This window comes from Molossus molossus, unplaced genomic scaffold, assembly GCF_014108415.1.
Source record: "Molossus molossus isolate mMolMol1 unplaced genomic scaffold, mMolMol1.p scaffold_m16_p_17, whole genome shotgun sequence".
Taxonomy (NCBI): domain Eukaryota; kingdom Metazoa; phylum Chordata; class Mammalia; order Chiroptera; family Molossidae; genus Molossus; species Molossus molossus.
The window spans coordinates 55,281,827-55,305,091 of NW_023425352.1; the positions used below are offsets into that span (position 1 = coordinate 55,281,827).

The following is a 23,265-nucleotide window of genomic DNA, read 5'->3' on the forward strand; positions in this document are numbered from 1 at the left end:
AGAGAAATTAGCTGATAGTCTAATGGGAACTTCCTTGTAGGTAACTTTCTGTTTCTCTCTTGCTGCCTTTAAGATGCTTTCTTTGTCTTTAGTGTTTGTCATTTAAATTATGATGTGTCTAGCTGTGGGTCTTTTTGGGTTCATCTTGCTTGGGACTCTGTTTCCTGGACTTGTGTGACTTTTTCCTTAACCAAATTAGGAATTTTTCTGTCATTATTTCTTCAAACAGGTTCTCTATTCCTTTCTCTGATTCTTCTTTTTCTGGTACCTCTATGATGTGAATGTTGTTAGGTTTTGTGTTGTCTCAAAGTTCCCTTAAACTCTCCTCCTGCTTTTTAATTTTTTTTTATTTTTTATTTGCTGCTCTATTTGGGTGTTTTTTTCTGTCTTGTCTTCTAATTCTCTGATTCGTTCTTCAGCTTCTTCTAATCCTATTGAGACCTTCTATGATATTTTTCATGTCAGCTATGTCATTCTTTATTTCCACTTGATTTTTAGTCACAGCTACTACCTCTTTTTTTTATGCTGATGTAGTTCCCACTGACCTCTTTATAATTCTCATTATGTTGCTTGCAGTTCTCACTAAGTTGTTTGAGCACCCTTAAAATCATTGGTTGAAATTCTTTATCTGACCAATTGCTTGCTTCCATTTCATGTAGTTCCTTTTCTGGTGATTCCTCCTTTTCTTTCATGTTGGTGTTGTTTCTTTATCTCACCATTTTAGCAGTTTGGTAATTCTAGGCCTGGTGAGGGATGTTGGGATGTGTAGGCAAGTCGGTGTATATCAAATAAGGCTGCTGCACCTCTTGCCTGCTGTAGGTCCTTGAGGATTGACAACTGGTGGCTGGTATTGGTCTTTCGTGGTACGCGCTGTTGGGGTGCATGGGTTTTGCTGGTGCAGTGCTGGGGTATGTGGGTCCTACTGGTGTACTCTGGGGTGTGTGAGTCCTGCTGCTGTGCTTCTGGGGTGTGTGAGTTCAGCTGATGCATTACTGGAGTGCATGGATCCAGCTGGTGTACTGCTGGGGTGCATTTCTGCCTGGTGGGGCTCAGCTCTTGATCAGTTGCTGCTGTTGCTGCTGTTGCTGCTGTTGCTGCTGAGGGTGAGTGTCAGCTCCTGGTTTGTGCTGCTACTGTTGCTGTTATTGCCTGGGGGTGCTCTCAGCTCTCAGTCTTCTGCTGCTGTTGGGGGCTGAGGATGCTCAGCTCCAAGGACTTTGCTGCTGCTGGGGGAGGGCCTCCACTCCAAACCCGTTGCTTCAGCTGTCAGGGGCGGGTCTCGGCTGCTGAGCCTTGCTGCTTCTTAGGCTGAAGCACCGCTCCTGATCAGCCTCTGCTGTTGTTGCTGGGGATGGGTCTCAGCTGCTGATCTGTGCTGCTGCTGCCTGGGGATGGTTGTCCACTCCAGAGCCTCTACTGCTAGGGGTGTCTCTGCTTCTGAGCCTCAGCTGCTGTTGGGGGTGGGACTTCTGTGCATTCCCTGCTGCTGTGGAGGAAGGTTTTGGGCTCCCAAACTGGCCCTACTGCTGCTGCTGTGGGGGATGGTTCTGGGCTTCCCAGGGGGCACTGCTGCTGCTGCTGCTGCTACTGTTACTGCTGTGGGGATGGTGCTCACCTACCAGCTAGTTGCTGCTTCCTTGAGCAGGTACCTTAACAGTGCTGTTACTGTGCGCTAGTTCGCGTTGACACAGTGGGGTCCACTGGTCCAGTGGTGCAGGGTGCACTGGTGGACTTAGGTTGCCCAGCTGCTTCTTCCCAGAGAAGACCAGGGAACTTTCAAAATGGCAGGGCCTTCCAGCCACAGAGGGAGAAGTGGCCTGACATGCTGCTTACCGCTGTAGCCAGCTGCTCCTTGTCCATAGCACAGGAACCCTCTGCCCTATGTTTCTGCACTGCTCAAGGTTGTTCATCCACACTCACGTGTACTCACATGCTCTCTTATACACTCACACACTCACCCTTGCTCCAGTCCTGCCCATCGCCATCTTTTCAAATAATTTATTATTTTTAATTTAAATATAATTGTTATACAATCTTATATTTGTTATATTAATTTCAGGTGTACAATAGTGATTAGACATTTTTCCTTTCTTCTACTATGTCCTTTAAAGAAAAAACACCTGCCTTTCACACAAATAGTAAATAGATTTTAATAATTCCTAGTTGCCTACTGAACAATGTCTAAATTTATTAGCCTGGCAGAGAGAATAATTTACCTTTTCTTTGTCAGTTTTTACTACTTTGATTTTGACCTGTATTTTAATCTGAGTTTAACTTGTTTCTCTGAATATGTCATGTTTTTTTGTTTTACCCTCAGCCCTGCATATTTTTTCTTCCTTATCTGTCAAATTCCAGTTCTAGATGTTAAACTTACTTTGCTTGTTTCATTCAGAATCACTTACTTTTTTGCTCTGTGCTTTTTGTTTGTCTTTGTTCTATATGAAGTTCTTTTTAAATAATTGTATGGAAAATTGCTATGTTATTCCATTATAAAATGAAGTAGACTTAAAAATCTTTTTACAAAATAGATTATCTGCTTATTACACAGCCAATCAAAATAAATGTATACAAGATCCATAATTGCTTCTACTTTGGAGCTAACCACTGTCAACACCTTGGTTGTACTCTTACTGGTTCTTTGTAGTACACATGTATATGGGTAATTTTGTTTGCAGTATACACACGGATATTGTAATTTTGTTGCATTATATTGTGCAAATATTTTGATAACTTAAAATTTCTAAACTGAAATATATGGAAAATATCTATCAATAGTAGATATAGGTCTATGGCATTTAAAAAATTTAATTCTTTAGTAAAAGCAGTACAAACACACAATGAAAATTAATCAGACTGAAAAATTAAACACTTCTCTTGAAAACTTCCAGTTTTGGAAAATGGACCTACCCTGTCATTCATCAGGATTTTTCAGGCCACGATTTTCTTCTCTATGCATGTTAATATTGCAGATCCTAGTCTGCACTAAGGCAAGAAAAGGGAAGGAAAAAATTGTTATTATTCACAAGTGGCAATTATATATATATATATATGGAAAAAATAGAGAAAACATTAGAATTAATTAGAGATGTTAGGAACTTGTCTAGATAAAAAATTTATGTAAGTAATTATATTTCTAAATACTAGCAACAAATAAAAATTAGGTTTAAACAGACATCACTTCCAATAATATTAAAACATAGCAAGTATGAAGTAGTGACTCTAATAATAAAAGATATACAGGATTTATGACAACATTATGTAACTTACTTGAGAGATATTAAAGACCTAAATAAATACACTGTCATCATGGATTAGACAGTTTAATATTGGAAAGATAGTACTTCTCTCTCTCTCTCTCTCTCTCTCTCTGTGTGTGTGTGTAAAATTAACGCAATACTAGTCCAAAATTCTGACAAGTTTTTTTTAGAAATTGATAATTTAGTTTGTCAATGTGGAGATGCAAAAGGACCAAGAGTAGTCAAATCACTCATGAAGAACAAGATGAAGGCACTTGTCCTTTCATTAAGACTTAACAAGCAATAATAATAAGACAAAATGGAGTTTGTGCATTGGTAGTAATGCAGATAAAGAGTCAGAGTAAGAGTAAAGAATGGTCAAGCTATCTATTTATCTATCATCTTTCTATCTATCTATCTATCTATCTATCTATCTATCTATCTATCGGTGGTGGTTACTTTATAAATATAGTCATGTACTACATAATGACGTTTGGTCAGCAATGGACTGCATATATGACAGTGGTACCATAAGATTATAATGGAGCTGAATTTCCTGTAAGAAATGGGAGGATATGCAGTTCAGGAGAATTTTTTTACTCTGAGAGGAGAAATAATCAGTGGGATTTAGTAATAGATTCCCTCTCACTAATAGCACCTCAATTTGAATGTAGATTACATTTCCAATCAGTGAGCTACTGACCTGTTTCAGCACAGAGGAGCTGGTCCCCTCAGTGGAGACTTGTTTGTTTGTTTGTTTGTTTGTTTATTTGTTTGTTTGTTTGTTTGTTTGTTTGCCTCTTCACCTCTTCTGGCTTTTGGTGGGTGTTGGCATTCTTTGGTTTACTTGGCTTATGGCCATATCACTCTACCTCTGCCTTCATCTTCACATGCCCTTCTCTTCTGTGTCTTCTCTTTTGTCTGTTATAAGAAGACTTGTCATTGGATTTAGGGCCCACACAAGGTAATAGAAGATGGAGGATCTTATCTCAAGATTCTTAATTATATCTACAGAGACTTTACACTTACCAGAATATGGGATTCTAGAAATCAACACTTAATGTAGAAAAGTATCCATTGCTTATAACTGTGAATTTTTATTTCTAACTTTAGTTTAATGATTAATAATGGAAAACCTATATATTTTACATTCTTATAGTTATATATTTACATAATAAATGTCATAAGTATGGGTATTTAGCAAAGTTTTTTATACAGCATTTTAATTCTTTTATGTAACATAATTATGTAATTCAAATATTCCACTAATTGTGATTTAATGTGCTTCCAATCAGAGGTTGCATTGTAATAACTGACATATGCTAACTTACTTTTTCTATTGTGATTTCTTTACAGGTTTAATGAACTTGTGAAAAAATTCAAAGTTGAATATCATGCTGGTGGTTCTACCCAGAATTCAATGAAAGTGGCTCAGGTTGGTTAGTTATTTTTAAAGTTATACAAAAATGGATTCAAAATGATTCTAGACTTTTGGTCATTGTGCATAATTGTTCCAGTCTACCTTTTGTTGCTATTGAATAGTTTTGTTGGTTTTGAATTAGGATTTTAGCAATCATTTTCTGTCTAATCAATAAATATTACTTTAATTGGTATTTCTTTGGTTATTGGTAAGTTTGAGCATTTAAAAAAATTTTTTTTCTTTTTTTCTTTTATTTATTTTAGAGAGAGAGGGAGGAAGAGGGAGAGAGAGATAGAAACATCGATGAGAGAGAACATTGATTGGCCACTTCCTGCATGCCCCCCACTGGGGATTTGACCCACAACATGGGCATGTGCCCTGACTGGGAATCAAACTGGCAACCTCTTGGTGCATGGGTCAATACTCAACCACTGAGCCACACCAGCTGGACTGAACATCTTTTAATGTATTGTTCATTTACAGTTTTCTTTCTTAATTGTCAAATTCTTTGACTATTGTATAATTTTCATGTTATTGGTTTGTAGAGATTCCTCATATTATAGATAGTATAGCCTTTTATACTATAAAATGAAAGTATTTCTCATACTATAACTGTGTTTCTACTGTGCTGAAGTTTTTAGTTTTTTAAACATAATTAAACTTTATAGCTTTTGCATTTTATATAGTGCTTAGAAAGGACATTTCTATAATAAGATACTACAAGTTTTCTTGTGTTACATATAGAAACATATATTTATATATAATTATCTGTGTGGCTCTATCTGAATAGATCTTTAATATGTATATATACATATATAAATTTGTATGTATGTATGTATACATTTACATATTTGTACCTATACTCATATCTATATCTTTCAGTGGGCAGTTGGATAAACTTATTTGACATATACTCTTTTTTTATTGCTTTTCTTTTTACTAATTAATTTCTGTTACAGATGTTTCTCCTTTTTCCCCCACTGATCCCCCCTCCCCCTTCCTCCCTGCCCTGTCCCCAGCTTTGTTGTCTATGTCCATTGTTCATGCATACATGCATATAAGTTCTGTGGTTTATCTCTCCTCCACCACCCCCACTTCTGGGGATTGTCAGTCTGTACCCCACTTCCATGTCTCTGGGACTACCCCATTCCTCAGACAGTTATGTTCATTATAGTCCACAAATAACAGAGATCATATGATACTTGTCTTTCTCTGCTTGGCTTGTTTTGCTTAGGATAATACTTTCCAGGTCCCTCCATATCTTCTCAAAGGATAAGAGATCTTTCTTTCTTACAGCTGCGTGGTACTCCATTGTGTATATGTACCACAGTTTTTTTATCCATTCGTCTACTGTGGACATTTGGGCTGTTTCCAGATCTTAGCTATTGTAAATAATGCTGCTACGAACATGGAGGTACACATATTCTTTGTGGTTGGTGTTTCAGGCTTCTTAGGGTATATTCCTAGAAGTGGGATCACTGGGTCAAATGGCAGTTCAATTTTTAATTTTTTGAGGTAACACCATATTGTTTTCCATAGCGGCTGCACCAGTGTGCATTCCCACCAGCAGTGTACTAGAGTCCCCTTTTCTCCACACCCTTGCCAACGCTTGTTTGATGATTTGTTGATGGCAGCCATTCTGACAGGTGTGAGGTGGTACCTCATCGTTGCTTTAATTTGTATCTCTCTGATGATTAGTGATGTTGAGCATTTCTTCATATGTCTCTTAGCCATTTGTATGTCCTGTTTAGAGAGGTGTCTGTTTAGGTCCTCTGCCCATTTTTTAATTGGGTTCTTTGTCTTCCTTTCGTTGAGTTATATGAGTACTCTCTATATATTGGAAGTTAACCCCTTATTTGATGTATCGTTGGCAATTATGCGCTCCCATGTAGTGGGTTCCCTTTCCATTTCGATGGCTGTTTCTTTTGCTGTGCAGAAGCTTTTAAGTTTGATGTAGTTCCATGTGTTGATTTTTTCTCTTTGTTTCTCTTGCCTCAGGCCTTGTATCAGTGCAAAACTGATGCATGTGATACCTGAAATTTTGTTGCCTACATTTTCTTCTAGGATTTTTATGGATTCATGAGTCACATTTAAGTCTTTTATCCCTTTTGAGTTTATTCTTGTATATGGTGTTAGTTGGTGGTCTAGCTTCATTTTTTTTGCATGTAGCTGTCCGATTTTCCCAACACCATTTATTAAAGAGGCTGTCTTTACTCCACTGTATGCTCTTGCCACCTTTGTCAAATATTAATTGAGCATGTCTTGGGTCAATTTCCGGGTTCTCTATTCTGTTCCACTGGTCTATATGCCTGTTCTTGTGCCAGTACCAGGTTGTGTTGATTACAGTCGCTTTGTAGTATAACCTGATATCTGGTATTGTGATCACTCCTACTTTGTTCTTCTTTTTCAGGATTGCTGTGGCTATTCAGGGTCTTTTTTGGTTCCATATAAACTTTTGGAGTATTTAGTCTAGTTCCATGAAATATGTCATTGGTATTTTAATGGGGATTGCATTAAATCTATAGATTGCTTTGGATAGAATGGACATTTTAATGATGTTGATTCTTTCAATCAATGAACAAGGTATATGCATACACTTTTTTATATCTTCCTCTGTTTTTTTTTTCAATGCCCTATAGTTTCTTAGAGTAGGTCTTTTACTTCTTGTTTAAGTTTATTCCTATTTATCTTAGTTTTTTTTTTTTTTCTGCTGCAATGGTAAATGGGATTGTTTTTTAGTTTCTCTTTCTGTGAATTCATTGTTGGTATAAGAATGCCATCGATTTTTTGATGTTAATTTTGTATCCTGCCACTTTGCCAAATTCATTTATTAGAAATATGGAATGCACCCTGGCTATCTGGGTCAGCAGTTAAGAGTGTTGGCCTGCAGACCAGAGAGGCCCGGGTTCAGTTCCTGCTAAGGGCACGTACCTCAGTTGCAGTTTGTCCCTGGTCTCAGTTGGGGCCATGTGGGTGGCAACAACTTGATGTGTCTCTCTCACATCAATGTTTCTCTCTCTCTTCCTCTGGCTCTATCTGAAGATAAATGCAAACGTGTCTTCAGATGGGGATTAAAAAAATATGGAATGCTTCACGAATTTACATGTCATCCTTTGGGAAGGGGCCATGCTAATCTTCTCTGTATCGTTTCAATTTTAGTATATGTGCTGCTGAAGCGAGCACGAGAACTATAAGCTATTAAGTACAATATAATGTTATAGGAGCAATCCTCTCTACCCCTAAAAGATAAACAAACACATTTATAAGAACCAGAATAAAATATATCAGTTCTCACATGATATGTTTAAAAAAATTTTTTTTCTTTATTTATTTTAGAGAGAGAGTAAGGGAGAGGGAGAGAGAGATAGAAACATCGATGAGAGAAAACATTGATTGATCACCTCCTGCATGCCCCACACTGGGGACTGGACCCAGAACTGCATGTGCCCTGACCGGGAATCGAACCAGCGACTTCTTGGTTCATGGGTGGATGCTTAACCACTGAGCCACACCGACCGGACATCACATGATATATTTTGGATTTCTTCACTTTCTGGAAAGTTGATGGCAAAAGTATACCTTCCCAAGTACACCTCCAACGTGATGTTTATTCCTAGTTGAAACACAGTAATTTCCATTTTCTCAATAGGATTTCTATCTGTTGTCCTAGATTGTAGGAAGTTTAACATATGAACTAGGAAAGCTGAAAGAGATATCCTAAATAGCAGTTTTTCTCTACCTAACTTAAACCCCCACACCCCAGTATAAGACTGGTCTATGAGTCTCTTTCTTAAGATTTTTTCAGCCATTTCTTAGAGCCTTTCAGAGACTGTCATAAGGAGGCAACAATAATACTAGATTTGTTCTAGCGGTTTTTTTTTTTTTTTCTTTAAAGGCTGAGCAGTTCTCCTTTTTCCTGTATTGTATATTAGCTTTTAAAAGTTTTACTGTCTCCCTCACACCCATTAGGATGGTTTCTATCACATAAACATAAAATACCGAATATTGGCAAGGATGTAGAGAAATTGGGAACATGAATACTATTTATGGCAATGGAAAATTGCGTAGGCACTATGGAAAATAGTATGGCTGTTTCTCAAGCAATTACAAATAGAATTACTATCTGATCCAGTGAGTCCACTTCTGAGTATGCTATAGACTGAATGTTTGTGTCCCCTAAATCCTAATGTTGAAGCCCTAACACACCAATATGATGATATTTGGAGATGGGACCTTTGAGAGGTTATTATGACTGGATGAGGTCATGAGGGATCCCCTTATAAGAAGAAACACTAGCCCTGGCAGGTTTGGCTCAGTGGTTGGAGCATCAGCCCAAACCTAAGGGTCGTGGGTTCGATTCTGGTCAAGGGCACATACCTGGGTTGCAGGTTCAATTCCTGGCCCTGGTCAGGGTCATGTGGAGGCAACTGATCTATGTGTCTCTCTCACATTGATGTTTCTCTCTCTCTCCCTCCCTCCTTCCCTCCTATCCCTCTTTCCTCCCTTCACTCTCTCTAAAAATCAATGGAATAATATCCTAGAGTGAGGATTAACAACAAACAAAAAAAGAAGAAACACCAGAAAGTTCTCTCTCTCTCTCTCTCTCTCTCCCCCCCCCCTTCCTCCCTCTCACTCCTCCACATGAGGATACAGTGAGAAGGTGGCCATCTAGAAGCCAGGAAGAGTGTTCTCACTAGGATCTGAAACAACTACACCTTGATCTTGGATTTCTCACGTTCCAGAACTGTGAGGAATAATAAATTTTCTGTTGTTTTAAGCAGTCCAGTTTATGGTATTTTGTTATGGCAGCCTGAACATACTAAGACAGTTTACATAGTCAAAAGGATTAAAAGCAGCATTATTCACAAAGCCCAAAGTGTCCTTCAGTGGATGAATGAATGAACAAAATGTGTATGTGTATACTATACACATATATGTATGTATAGTATACACAGTGGAATATTATTCAGCCTTAGAAAGGAAGAAAGTCTTGACACATACTACAGACATGGAAGAATCTTGAAGGTGTTAATGGTATGTGAAATAAGCTCAGTACAAAGGGGCTAATGCTAATGATTCCACATATGTGAAGTATCTAGAGTAGTCAAATTCATAAAGATAAAAAGGAGAATGGTGGTTGCCAGGGGTTGGCAGGAAGAAGAACTAGGGAGTTACTGCCTAATGGGTATAGAGTTTCAGTTTTACAAGATGAAAAGAGTTCTAGAAATGGATAGTAGTGATGGTTGTACAACAATGTGAATGTACTTAATATCACTGTACTTGTACAATTAAAATTATTGAAAAGGTAAATTTTGTAATATGTCTATTTTAGCGCAATTAAAAAATAAAAAATCGATTTAGGAATGTTTCATGATATCAGCTTGATGCATTTATAGATTTCATTTGCTTATTCATCAATCAGTGAGGCAGTGTAACAAGAGCATGGGCTTGATCGTGGGATCCTGAGAGTCCATAAGAACTCGGTTTAAGTTCAATCTCTGTCACTTTACTGGCTATGAAACCATGATCAATTTATTCAACTTTTCTGGGCCTTTCCTATCTCAGGTGGAAGTTGAAAAGGTTAATGAGATAATGTTAAAAAAAATTATAATACTTTTTAAAGAAAGTTTGGAAACTACTAGGGTTGAAGGCTTCCCTACCCCCACCCCCCATTCCCATTTTTTTTCTGAATTTTCTTTACTTTAATGAAACTTATATGTACACATTCATTGACAGACAACCAGGTTTGTGGCTCTCATCCACTTTAAAATATTTATTTCAATCTATCCCTCAATTGAACATCTTGTTTAGTTTTTCAGTTCTCCTAATATTTTGAGAGTAATTTTCCTTTCCATTTGATTGATGAGCCAACTACATAATTGCCAAATTGTAATTTATGACAAGGATCACCACACAGTTTGAAAAATATTCCTTTAGAAGGAGAATTTCTCATATTTTCATTGGCAGTTCATTAATAGGAAGAACTGATTCCTTTGTACATAAAACAGATTATACATTGTACATTGATCATCTGCTATGTTTTAGTCATTGTGTTAGTTAATAACTGGTAACCTAAACTGTCCTGTGTAAATTTTGAGTAAAATCTGAAAAAAGTATTTAGAGCCTTAGAGGTAACAATCCTAAAATGGTCTTGGTTATATCTAATGTAGTGAATAAATGAGGACATTAAAATAGAAAGAAGCCCTGGCTGGTGTGGCACAGTTGTTTGGGCATCATCTCAAGCCCCGAAAGGTTGGCAGTTCAGTTCTTGGTCAGGGCACATGCCTGGGTTGCAGGTTCAATCCCTGGTAGGGTCCCATGTAGGAGGCAGCAGATTGATGTTTCTCTCACTTCCTCTCCCTCAACAAATATTAGACAAAAATATTAGTCCAATAGAAGTACACTAACTGATTGTAAACTGTGGATCTAAAGTAGAAGATTCATATTAAAATAAGAATTCGGTTGTCATTCTAGTATTCATACATCGTTTAATTCTACATATTTATTGTTATATGCCATGTGTAATATGTGTTTTCTGTGATATGTATTTTGAAAATATTAAATTCTTATATAAAGATAATAAAATAAACACGATGGATGAAATTCAAAGATAGTAAATTGGTAGCTTATAAGAATTAGGCAAAATTCACAGGCTATTGAATAGCAAGTAAGTTTGTAACCTGTAAGACTGCTAAAGATAGAATAAAGAAAAACTGTGTTGTAACAAACTAGATTATTACTAATGGATGGAATGGAAAGACCATATCATGATCATGTACCACTGGACTGACAATTTTATCACCCTCAAATTGATCACTCACTCGTGATAGTATGTTCTAATTCTGGCCCCCGTGCACTGTACCCTGGAAAGGCGATTAAAACCATAAGTATTCAGCAGCCTGTTTCCCAAGCTTTAACATTATTGCGTTTGAATCTCTCCCTTGTTCATATTGTGACCCTGTTTTCATAACCACACCATCATCATCAGGAAAGGTTGATGAGGTGAAGAGAGAGGCAGGACATTTGAACATTCAGGTAGATGATCCTTATAGTACTTGATTATACCCTAAAGTGTTAACTTACCCCAGCGCTTTCCTTTGCTTCTTGCTGTGTCTTAAATGGATATATCTGTGATTTTATTTCTTGATTTGTTCTGTGACCTCTCTGATAGTTTCTTGCTTATGTACCTGAAGGCCAACATTGCTTCAAGGTAATTCCTCCATATTACACTGAGATTAAATAAATTTCTCCTTGCTCAGTAGTTTAACAATAATTTACATGGTAGCTATGGAAAAATATGCAGAAACATTGAAAAGGAACATTATTTGCAGAAGTTATCATCTCTATGAAATATGAACTGAAAGTCATATGGAAAGTAAAGGTCAACACTTTATAGTATAGTGCTCATTCTGTCAGATCTTACCGACAATCATACTTTGATATATCAAGTTATGTGGCAAACATGTCAGCAATAAAAGTGTTCCCATTAACTCTAGATATTTTGATTTGTTAAATCATGTTCTTGCAGATTTTAATGAAACCACAGATTTTAATGAAACCATAAAATAAAATATTGAAGCCCTGGCCAGTTTGGCATAGCAATTGAGAGGTTTGACCTGCAGACTGAAGGGTTGTGGGTTTGATTCCTAGTCAAGGGCATGCACCTGGGTTGCGGATTCAATCCCTGGCCCCAGTCGGGTCATGCAGGAGGCAGCCAATCAATGTGTCTCTCACATCAGTGGTTTTCTCTCTCTTTCTCTCCCTTCCTCTCCCTCTCTTCTACTCTATCTAAAATCAATGGAAAAATATACTCAGGTGAGGATTAATAAAATAAAATAAAATAAAATAAAATAAAATAAAATAAAATAAAATAAAATAAAATAAAATAAAAACAATGTAGATATTATATCCAAATATAATTCTAGACTTTTTTCATCTGCATATTTAACATAGTACAACTTTAATTTTTGGCAAATTTCATTCAGTGTAAACTTCTTATTAATGAAAATAAAAAGATCTTATCTGCTAAGTATCCTGCACACCTTATATACAGCAGTGCAGAAAGAGGGTGTCATTTGCCTACCCGTGATATTGATGCTTTCCTAGTGAACATTTTGGTCACTTTTCAATTTTCTCACAACGTATATATGTACCTAATGTGATTTCTTACTTTCAAGACATGGAGGTAGATAGCCTCCTTGGCTATCTACCTAAAAGATGGCTATAATTATTGCTGGACTTAGGTAAAATATTTTTAAAATGTGAGACAAGAAGAATGTCTTTGTCTTATTTGGTAATACATAAAAGATGAAAATGGAGAAAAACATTACAGTAAAACAGAAATTTATGTATCATTTCTTCTAAAGTGTTTGATGACATTTGAAGAGGCCATAAGGAGGCTAGAAAAATTTCATACAACAAACAAATGACTTATTTTTTGTGTGTAATGTGATTGCTTTATAACTTAAGTAGGGAAAAAGGTCACCACAAAAGGGCAGGCAAATTAAATAAATCTTTCTCAATTTCTTTACTAAAACTGGAACTTATTTGGAATCCAGTTTTGACAACACAAGTTGAAATGACCAACGTGCTTTGGAGTGTTTTGAAATGATGTTCATTTTAGAGTTGAATAGCATATATAATGAATCCATAAACAGAAAGGACATGATTGAATAGCATTTGGATACCAAAACAAGCATTTAGAGTCAAGGTAGATGGATGTTTTGGAGAGCTAGAAACTAATTCTTATATATCTAAATACCAGCTGTTGCTGGTAAGTAAAATTCTAAGTACTCTATACTCAAGTTCTTTGGTTGAGAGGATATTTAGCTTGATGTCATCACATTTGGACTAACACCAAGAATGTGGAGTTGATAAGAGCAGAGCTGTAAGTCAAAGTGAAATGTACATTTAACTATATTGTTTTACCACACATAAAAGAATGATGTCCTAATGGTTGTAGTCAGTTCAGAGTTATTATTGGAAAGGAAACACAGAGAATAAAATCATTTTAATATTTCATGGGACACACAAAAAAGTTGTTATTTTTTACTAAACATTGGTAATAATCTATTTAATCCAATTGTACTTACTCTTTTTAAAAATCTTATACTTGTATATGTTAAGAATACATGTTTGGCCTATAAAATTTAAATATCCAGTAAAGAGTTTGGAAAAGTTAAAATAAGTTGCTGTATGTATTTTAACAAAAGAAACATTAATAACGATTGATATATTTTCTCATAATTAATCGTACTTTTAATTATTAATGATTACCACTATCGACTATTTCTATTGTTTTGTTCAAATAATAGCATTTATATGTTAGAAAAGTAAATAATACATAATAATATATAATTACCAATAAGTATTATATTGGTTTGATTGGGCTGCCATAGCAGTACCACAGACTGGGTGGCTTAAACAAGAGAAATTTGTTTTCTTACGGTTCTGAAGGCTAGAAGTCCAAGATCAAAGTGTCAGCAGCTTTGGTTTCTTCCAAGTCTTCTCCTCTTGCTACTTCTTCACATTGTTGTTTCTCTGTGCAGATCTCTGGTGTTGCTCTGTGTGTACTTATCTATTTTTATAAATATACCAGTTCACTTAGATTAGAGCTCACCCAAAGGACCTCATTTTACATTAACTACTTCTTTAGAGGACCCCTTTATAAATACAATTGCATTCTGAAATTATGGGTGTTAGGGATTCAAAATGACTTTTTTTTTTGGTACGTGCCCCTAGCGGGGGCTGAACTTGGAACTCTGGTCTGCAGGCCGACGCTCCAACCGCTGAGCCAAACCGGCCAGGGCTCAAAATGACTTTTGAAGGGGCACTGTTCAGTTCATGACAAGTACTTATTTGGATATATTTTTTATTTTTGCTAGCATACCTTTTGGATTTCCTGCTTTCCTTTTCTGTACAGTACATCCTTGAATAATGTCTTTTTGTTATAATATTGATGAGATGTCATAGAAATGTAACTCTTGCTTATATCAACTAGTGTATGGTAAAAATGGTTGTATTATATGCTGTTTTGTATAAGGTCCCAGAACCTATTGACGACATTAAGTGAGGCTTTACTGTATGTGATTTAGTTATTTTCTTGGTGGTTACTTTGTGGATTACAGTGAACATTCTAAATTTATAACAACTTAGTTTGAATAGTACCAACTTAGTTTCAATAGAATACAAATTCTCTGTTCTTTTATATCTCTATCCTCCCTCCCCTTTATATCATTATTATCACTGATACATCTTTATTGTGTGCCCATTAACACAGATTTATAATTATTGTCTAATTCATAAAGTTTTGCCAGATAAATAATCCATGCCTGAAAGTTCTTTTCTTTTTAGCACTTTAAATATGTCATCTCGCCCGGCTGGTATTGCTCAGTGGTTGAGCATCGACCCATGCACCAAAAGGTTGCTGGTTCGATTTCTGGTCAGGGCACATGCCCAGGTTGCGGACCCAATCCCCATTGGGGGGCATACAGGAAATGGCCAGTGTTCTCGTTCCTCGATATTTCTCTCTCTCTCTCCCTCTCCCTTCTCCCCTCTATAAAAAATTGATAAAAAGAACAACAAAAACTAACTAAATAAATAAATATGTCATCTCACTGCCTTCTGGCCTCCATGGTTTCTGCTGAGAAATCAGCTTTAAATTACACTGAGGGCCTTTTATAGGACAAGTTGCTTCTGTCTTTCTGTTTTTAAGATTCTTTCTTTGTCTTTTAATACTTTGGTCAAGTGTTGCTGAGGATCTCTTTGAGTTTATTTTCTTTGGAGTTCATTGAGCTTCTTGGATGTGTGGATTCGTGTATTTCATGAAATTTAGAAAGACTGGCCATGATATCTTCAAATATGTTTTTCTGCTTCTTTTTCTTTTTTTCTTCTGGGTTTCCATAATACATATGTTGGTCTGCTTAATGGTTTTTTTGTTTTTGTTTTTTCTGTGTAAAGAGTTTGGAGCTGCCTATTCCATTAGTCTGCTCCATAATTATTTACTATGTCTCATTACAGTATATATTTTTGGTTTAGTAAGTTTGTTCCTGGGTTGATTTTATAAAAAAATTGGTCACTACATTAAGACTAGTGGCCTATTGTTTTCTATTCCCACACTGGAGCTACTGGCTTTCTTAAACCTGGCCTACTTAAAAAAAAAATTTACCTCTTTGTAATCCTTATTTTATATTACTATATACTCTCTCAGTGATTGGATCCTCACAATAGCCTATGAGACAGACAGGATGATGTGGTCTCCATTTTAATGATGAGTATACTGATTAAATGAGAGAGACTAAAATGCCATGGTGGGTAATTAAGCAAAGCAGAATTAGAACCCAAGTGTTCTAATAAGAAACTTCTGATCTCCTTATTGGAGATTTTTCTCTTTCTTAGAGGATTTCAGGTTTGACTTATCTACATGTTTAAAAATTTGAGGTGTGCTTCACATACCCTCTTCACTTCTTTTTTTTATCCTCACCCGAGGACATTTTTTTCATTTTTTGTTCAGATAGAGTGGGAGGGAGAGAGAGAAACATCGACGTGAAAGGGACACATCGAGGGGTTGCCACCCACACGACCCATCCAGGGCCGGGGACAAATTGCAACTGAGGTACATGCCCTTAGCGGGAACCGAACCCGGGTCTCTCAGGACCGCAGGCCAACGCTCCAACCGCTGAGCCAAACCGGCCAGGGCCCCTCTTCACTTCTTATAGTCAGCTTCAATTTGGAAAGAATTGGAAGTTGTCATGGAGAATAAAGTATTCATCATTTAAAATACAGTTCTGAGTAAACCAACTCTTTCATGTGCTTAGGGACGGCAGTTTTTCTTGATGTTTAGATACCTTTGTGCTCCTTGGAGATTTATGCTTTTTTTTCTCACTTCATTTTTCAGAAACCTGATGACCAGCTACATGTGGTATTTCTATATTGTTTTAAGTTATAGAAGTTCACTTATTTGTCTGCTTTCTGTAATTGATTTAATGATTTTTCTAATGTTCTGTATTTGTTAAAATTTTGTCATTTTTGTGTATATTCTGGGCATCAGAAAAAAAATATTTTAAGTGCTTTCTTAGTCTCTGTTAACTGAAATATAAACTGATCATCATTGAAATAGATAATTTCTTCTCCAAAATGTTGAGGCTATATGAATTTTTAGGAATTTTTTATTCAGTAATAAAAAGTGACCATTTTCCTGTTACTTACTACCTGCCATCTTTCTAAATAAAATATATTTTTCTCTCATTTAAAGCAAAGGTCTTTGGCTTGATACCATAAAACTCCTAGAGGAAAATACAGGCAATAAAATCTTGGCCATTCCTCTTGGTAATGTTTTTTCTGATATATTTCCTCAGGCAAGGTAAACAAAAGAAAAAATAAGTGGGACTACGTTAAACTAAAAAGGTTGTGCACAGCAAAGGAAACCATCAACAAAATGAAAAGACAACCCACTGAATGGGAAAACATAATCACCAATGGTATATCTGATAAGGGGTTAATATCCAAAATTTATAAAGAACTCATACAACTCAACACCAAAAAACAGTCTAATTAAAAAATGGGCAAAGGACCTGAAAAGACACTTCTCCAAAGAGGACATACAGATGGCCAATAGACATATGAAAAGATGTTCAATGTCACTAATCATCAGAGAAATTCCAGTTAAAACCACAAAGAGATATTACCTCACCACACCTGTCAGAATGACTATTAACAGTAAATCAACAAACAACAAGTGTTGACAAGGATGGGGAGAAAAGGGTACCCTCTTGCACTGTTGGTAGGAATGCAGATTGGTGCAGCCACTGTGTAAAACAGTATGGAGGTTCCTCAAAAAATTAAAAATGGAACTGCTTCATGACCTAGCAATTCCACTTCTGGGTATGTATCTGAAGGAAACCAAACACTAATTTGAAAGAATATATGCATCCCTATGTTCATTTCAGCCTTATTACAATAGTCAAGATATGGAAGCAATCCAAGTACCATCAATAGACAAGTGGATAAAAGAGTAAGAGTGGTGGCACATGTATACATACAATGGCATATTACTCAAGCCTTATTAAAAAGAACAAAATCCGCCCTGGCTGGTTTGGCTCAGCAGTTGGAGTGTCGGCCTACGGACCAGAGAGTCCTGGGTTCGGTTCCTGCTAGGGGCACGTACCAAAAAAAACAAAACCAAAAACAAAATCCCACATAGATGGACCTAGAGGGTATTATGCTAAGTGAAATACACCAGTCAGAGAAAGACAAATACCACATGATTTTACTTATATGTGGAATGTAAAGAACAATGTAAACAAACAAACAAAAGAGAAACAGACTCATAGATACAGAGAAAAGACTGATGGTTGCCAGAGGGGAGGGGAGTTAAGGGACTAGCTGAAAAAAGTGAAGGGCTTGAGAAGTACAGGTTGGTCATGGGGATGTAAAGTACAGCATGAGAAATGTGGTCAATTATGTTGTAATGGCTAAATGTGGTACTGGTGGGTGTTGGAGAAGTCAGGGGAAACATTTTAAAGTGTATGATTGACCACTGTGCTGTACACCTGAAACTAATACAAAATAATGTTTAATGTAAATCGTAATTAAAAATTTTTTTTAAATAACAATCTTTGTTGCCTATGGCAGAAGGAAGGGAGGGAGGGAGGGAGGGAGGGAGGAAAAGAAAAGGTCTTTGGGATAAAATAATATTTCTTTCTTTGGTGCACTCTAAATCATTTCATGGAAACCACTAAATTTGTGTATGTTCCTTGTGAAGTAGCCCTCTCTCCTTTATTTTTCTTTAGTTAGTAGTGATAACACTATGCTTCTAATTACAGATTTTCTTAATCATATATGTACTAAAACCATCAGTAATGGACTTGATTTTTTCTTCATGTAAGCATTAAACATTTAGATTCGTCTCTTCTTGAAGTCTTTTTTTTTTGGTACATGCCCCTAGCGGGAACGAACCTGGGACCCTCTGGTCCGCAGGCCGATGCTCCAACTGCTAAGCCAAACCGGCCGGGGCTCTTCTTGAATTCTTAAATCCTTATTTCTTTTATTAAATTCCTAATCTGGTTCTCTGATCATTGACTTTTAAGTCTTTCAATTTCTCATCTTTCTTCCAGTTAGATAAGCCCCCATATTTGTATTTAACTTCTAGTGAAATTTTCACCATGGTTTTGTTCTGTTTTTAATTAAATTTTGAGGGAGCTATGTAAGTACCAGTGTATGTGTATGTTTATATATGATTGCATGGGGGAAGGGGGAAGGGAGGAGAAAGAATTATTTAATTGTTTCTTTATGCAAATGTCATGTAATGAACCACTTTTCAAAATTGTTTTAAAGCTTTCCCAAACTCTTTGTACACTGAGTTTTCAAAAACATGTTTTAAAACATTTGAAGAATTATGTTTCAATCAATAAAAGTATGTTGAACCAAAAACTGTAAAGCTGATATTTCAAGAACCACAAAGCATTTTCAATTGAGGCATAGTAGTTAGAAATTAAAATTGATGAAAATCAAGGGCCTTGTCTTTTATTTTGTAGATTTTTAAAAATTGTTAATCTATTGGTTTTTCTGTATTAGTAAATATTATTTCTGATTATTTCTTCTGTGACCTATTTCATTGGAAAAAACTAGTTAGTTATTAAAAGGCTTTTAGTTGACACACTTCTGGGAATCTGGGAACAGTCCAGTCTGCTTATATCTAAAAAGAAGAAATGACACTGGAATGATCAAAGAATTTTCACATAATGTTTTATGCCTGGAGCAATTGTAGAAATGTCAATAGCACATTGTTTTTATAAATATCAGAGCAGGATGTGGCAGAGGGTGATGCAACATAGGGTCTTGTGAGACCTTTGTTATTACAAAGGAGGTTTCTGTTAGTACAAATTTTAAGATTAATGAATAATTTTAAGTAACTTGGGTCTTGCAAAATAAAGTTGATTATTTCTTCTTGAAGTTGAAAAAAATTTAAATATGAATTAATACCTCCCCTTTTTGGTAATCTTTTTCTTTGTTGAATTAGATAGTGAAAGACGAGTAGCTAAAATAGGGTAAAGAAAACAGTATTTTATTGTCTTAAATGATATTTTTTAAGTGTGTGTGATATACCTCTAAGTTATGTCAGATTTTTTAATTAAAGCAAAATCTGTATTTTATCCGTTCCTTTCGTTCTTCCTTCCCTTTCTTCCTCAACCTCCTGCCTCCTTCCATCCTTCTTTCTGTTTTTTGTCTTTTAAACGTTGTTTTATAAATTATATTAAAAGATTATTTTACCACTATTAATAAAATATGCTTTTATGTTTGTCTCAGTACCAATGGTTGTGCTTTGAGGTTATCTAGTATAAATCTACATGCATTTTATAATTATTTGCTTTTAAAAGAAAGGTTTACTTTTACCTTAATGGAATGCATTGTCCCAGGATATGACATTAAACCTGGGTACATTTGAGATTGTTGTCTCTCCTACCTAAGCAAAAAGAGCTTTAGTGAGAATACTGCTAAGTGATGGGACTTTCTCTCATCCGGGGGTGAGGGTGGGGGGGTGGTAAAACCCTTGCTTTGATTCTATTTCTTTTATTCTACTTTGGAATTACAATTCAGAAGCTTAAAACAAAGTGTCTTGTGGGTAATGTATTCATTTTATTGAACTGAAAAATAAAGTCAGACTTTTTCTGGGAAAAAAAAGTCTCATTTGTTTAGTTGATTGGACTATGAGCATGGCCTTTGCCGATTAAATTATATAGTGGCACTGCCAACTGTCATGTTTTTTAAAGAAAAGCTTTTCTAGAGTATTTCTGTGTTCTTTGGTACTTTGGGTGGTAACATACATGAGATAAAAAGCCAAATAGTCTAAATTTTAGCATAGCATAGTGATTAGGGGCATAGAGGATGTCCTGCGGAATAAAGCAAAACCGCGCAAATGTAAACTTGGGCAAATCACCTAACTGCTTCAAGTTTCAGCTTCCTTTTCTGTAAAACAGGAATAATCATAGTACCTTTACAGGCTAATTCTTAAAAGATAAAATCGTTACTCTCATAAAATGAGCACAACAATTTCATTTAACTCATAATTAATGAGTGAACAGGTAAGTTGTTACTGGTGATTTAAAGAATTCAAAGATTGGAGATGTGTGGTTTATGAAATCAATCTGCAAATATTATAAAACTGACTTTGTGAGGTGGCAGATTTCAGTTGTCTCTCGGGATCAGATTTATTTACCAATTTATAGGCAAAACTTATAAGTAATGTATGATTTACAGATTCATAAAATGGCTCAAACATGATAAAAGATACAAACCCCATTGAATCATGCAATCTAGAAGGCTGTGCTCTAAACAGTGCATGCATACATAGGTTCCACTAATGACATCTGCAGTCTTTTTGGGTCTATTTCAAAATTTTTCACAATTTTTTTTTATGGTACCTAACTCAATATGGTGTGTTATTAGAATTAAATGACATAATCTGAACAATATACCTAGGCTAGTACTTACACATAATGGCAGCTCAATAAATTGTAGCTACTATTACATTATGAAAAAAATATATGACAGATATTTTTCATAAATTGAATTAAGCTGAAGCTGTATTTTCAGTGATTTGATAAGAATATACTTAAAGTGATAAAATACACCAGATTTTTCTTGCATTAACACCTATTTATCTAAAAATGAATTATCTCAATAATAGAAAATAAGCCAGTGGGGTAACTGGTCAGTGGATGGTTCTTATGGGTATTAAGAAGTTGAATAAAGTTTCTACCTATTTTAAGCCCCTGAATGTTTTGGCTAGCTAGTTAGTTTTGGTTAGTGACTTGGAAATTCTTTGTTGTTTACTGTTGGTGAAAGATTTGATTGGTTGGAGTCGACAGTTATCCATTGATAATTAACTGAATGTAGAAGAAAGGAAATGTTGGTCTCTTCATATCTGAGTTGGTACTTATATAAAGATGTAGCTTACATACCTTTTGTGTTAATTCTATATTAATTTAAATGTTCTAAATACATTTTTATTTAAGGAAACTTATAGCAAAATCCTTTTGTAAACAAACAATCTTTTTAAGAAGGAGGTAATGATCAGTCTCTAGTTATTCACTTAAGATAGTTTCATAAATGTTTATTTTCTGTAGCACATTTCTAATTCTGTAGTGTGTGTATGATAATATTTCCTATGTTTTTTCTTAGGTTTCATGTTAGCATTTAAGCTAAGTAAGTGTCATAGAAACCTTGGAGCATGTTGTGGAAACCAGTTTTTGACCCTAATCAACCTCTATTTTTTTTAAATGGGGGCTAGGCCCTAAAAATATATAAATAGTGTACTCTGATGCCTCTGGATGCCGGTGAATCAAAAATTGCTCAAACTTTACTCTCTGGCCTTGTCATAGGTGAACAAGGGAGGCACCCATAAGTCTCATCTAGTCATATGGGAAAGAATGGCTCGTTATAATAAACTGTTCCAGGAACACAAAGGGGTTGGGGGGATTGCTTGAACTGTGATGCTAGCATCACAGGACTTAGGGTAAAGTTCAGCATTGAGAGAGGAATTTGGAAACATGTTTCTAATCAGTTGTCTTGGTCACTTCCTCCTCTTTATTCTCAGCTCCAGTGCCCTCCTGTGCCACAGGGGAAAATTAGAAACCTAAATCTCTGATTCAAAAGGTTTTGTTCAGGTAGTTAGTTAAATAATATTTTTCTCTTTAAAATTTTATTTTTTATTCTTTTTTAAGTCTTTCTTCAGGATGATATTTAGAATCATTTTATCTATGTATTAAAAAATCTTCTTGGGGTTTCATTGGAATTGTATTCAATTTATAAATTGGGGATAACAGATATTTTTCTGTTGTGTTTTGATCCAGTAGAATTACATAGATCTGTGTCAAATATTCTTTTTAAATTACCCAATATAGTTTTTTTTATAATTTTATAATTTCATAATTTTTTAAAGGTCCTCATGTGTAGTCTAAATATTGTGTGTTGTGCTAACATTCTTATTCTTACGACTTTTAAATGACATCTCTTTTTTATCATGTTTCTTAGGTGATCATTGCTGCTATATTGAGATATATAGGGTGTCCCAAAACTGTGTACACAAAAAGCATATAATTATAAAGCCAGTGTTCATTAAAATACATTTCATTTTCAAAATGTAATAAAATATCCAGACACTTGTATTATTTTGGGGGGACACCCTGTAGTTATTGTGTATTCAGATACAACATTCCTTTACTGATTTTATTACCTTTTAGGTAACAACTTTATTTGAATTTCTAGATATTTATTCGTGTTCCCTGAAAATTGTGTTTGTTTATTCCTTTTGCATATGCTATTGCAGCATCAAGAATTTGAAAACTCTAGAGAATTTTAATATTGGCTTTTGGTTAAAGGTATGTGCTCCAAAATAGGGAAGAATTGTTCCAATTCTGGTATTTCCACAACTTATTTTAAGAATAGGTGTTAGGCCTTGGCCAGTTTGGCTCAGCGGTTAGAGTGTCAGCGTGCGGTCCAGAGAGACCCGGGTTCGGTTCCCCCTAAGGGCATGTACCTTGGTTGCGGTTGTCCCCAGCCCCGGTGGGGGTTGTGTGAGTGGCAGCCAGTCGTTGTGTCTCCCTTGTA

At 35.6% G+C, this 23,265-nt stretch overlaps 1 protein-coding gene and 1 non-coding gene across 19 annotated transcripts in view; one reads left to right on the forward strand and one right to left on the reverse strand.

Moving 5' to 3' along the window:
- Positions 1 to 23,265, forward strand: part of ADK (adenosine kinase) — a 630,959-nt gene that overhangs the window by 230,049 nt on the left and 377,645 nt on the right. For all 18 annotated transcript variants that reach the window (XM_036265166.1, XM_036265171.1, XM_036265184.1 and 15 more), the window contains one exon: positions 4,593 to 4,671. In XM_036265166.1, coding sequence (XP_036121059.1) covers positions 4,593 to 4,671 — 79 coding nt within the window. The remainder of the gene's footprint in view (positions 1 to 4,592; positions 4,672 to 23,265) is intronic.
- On the reverse strand, positions 7,732 to 7,839 carry LOC118632856. Its single transcript, XR_004960104.1, has one exon. It is a non-coding gene; the product is annotated as a U6 spliceosomal RNA (small nuclear RNA).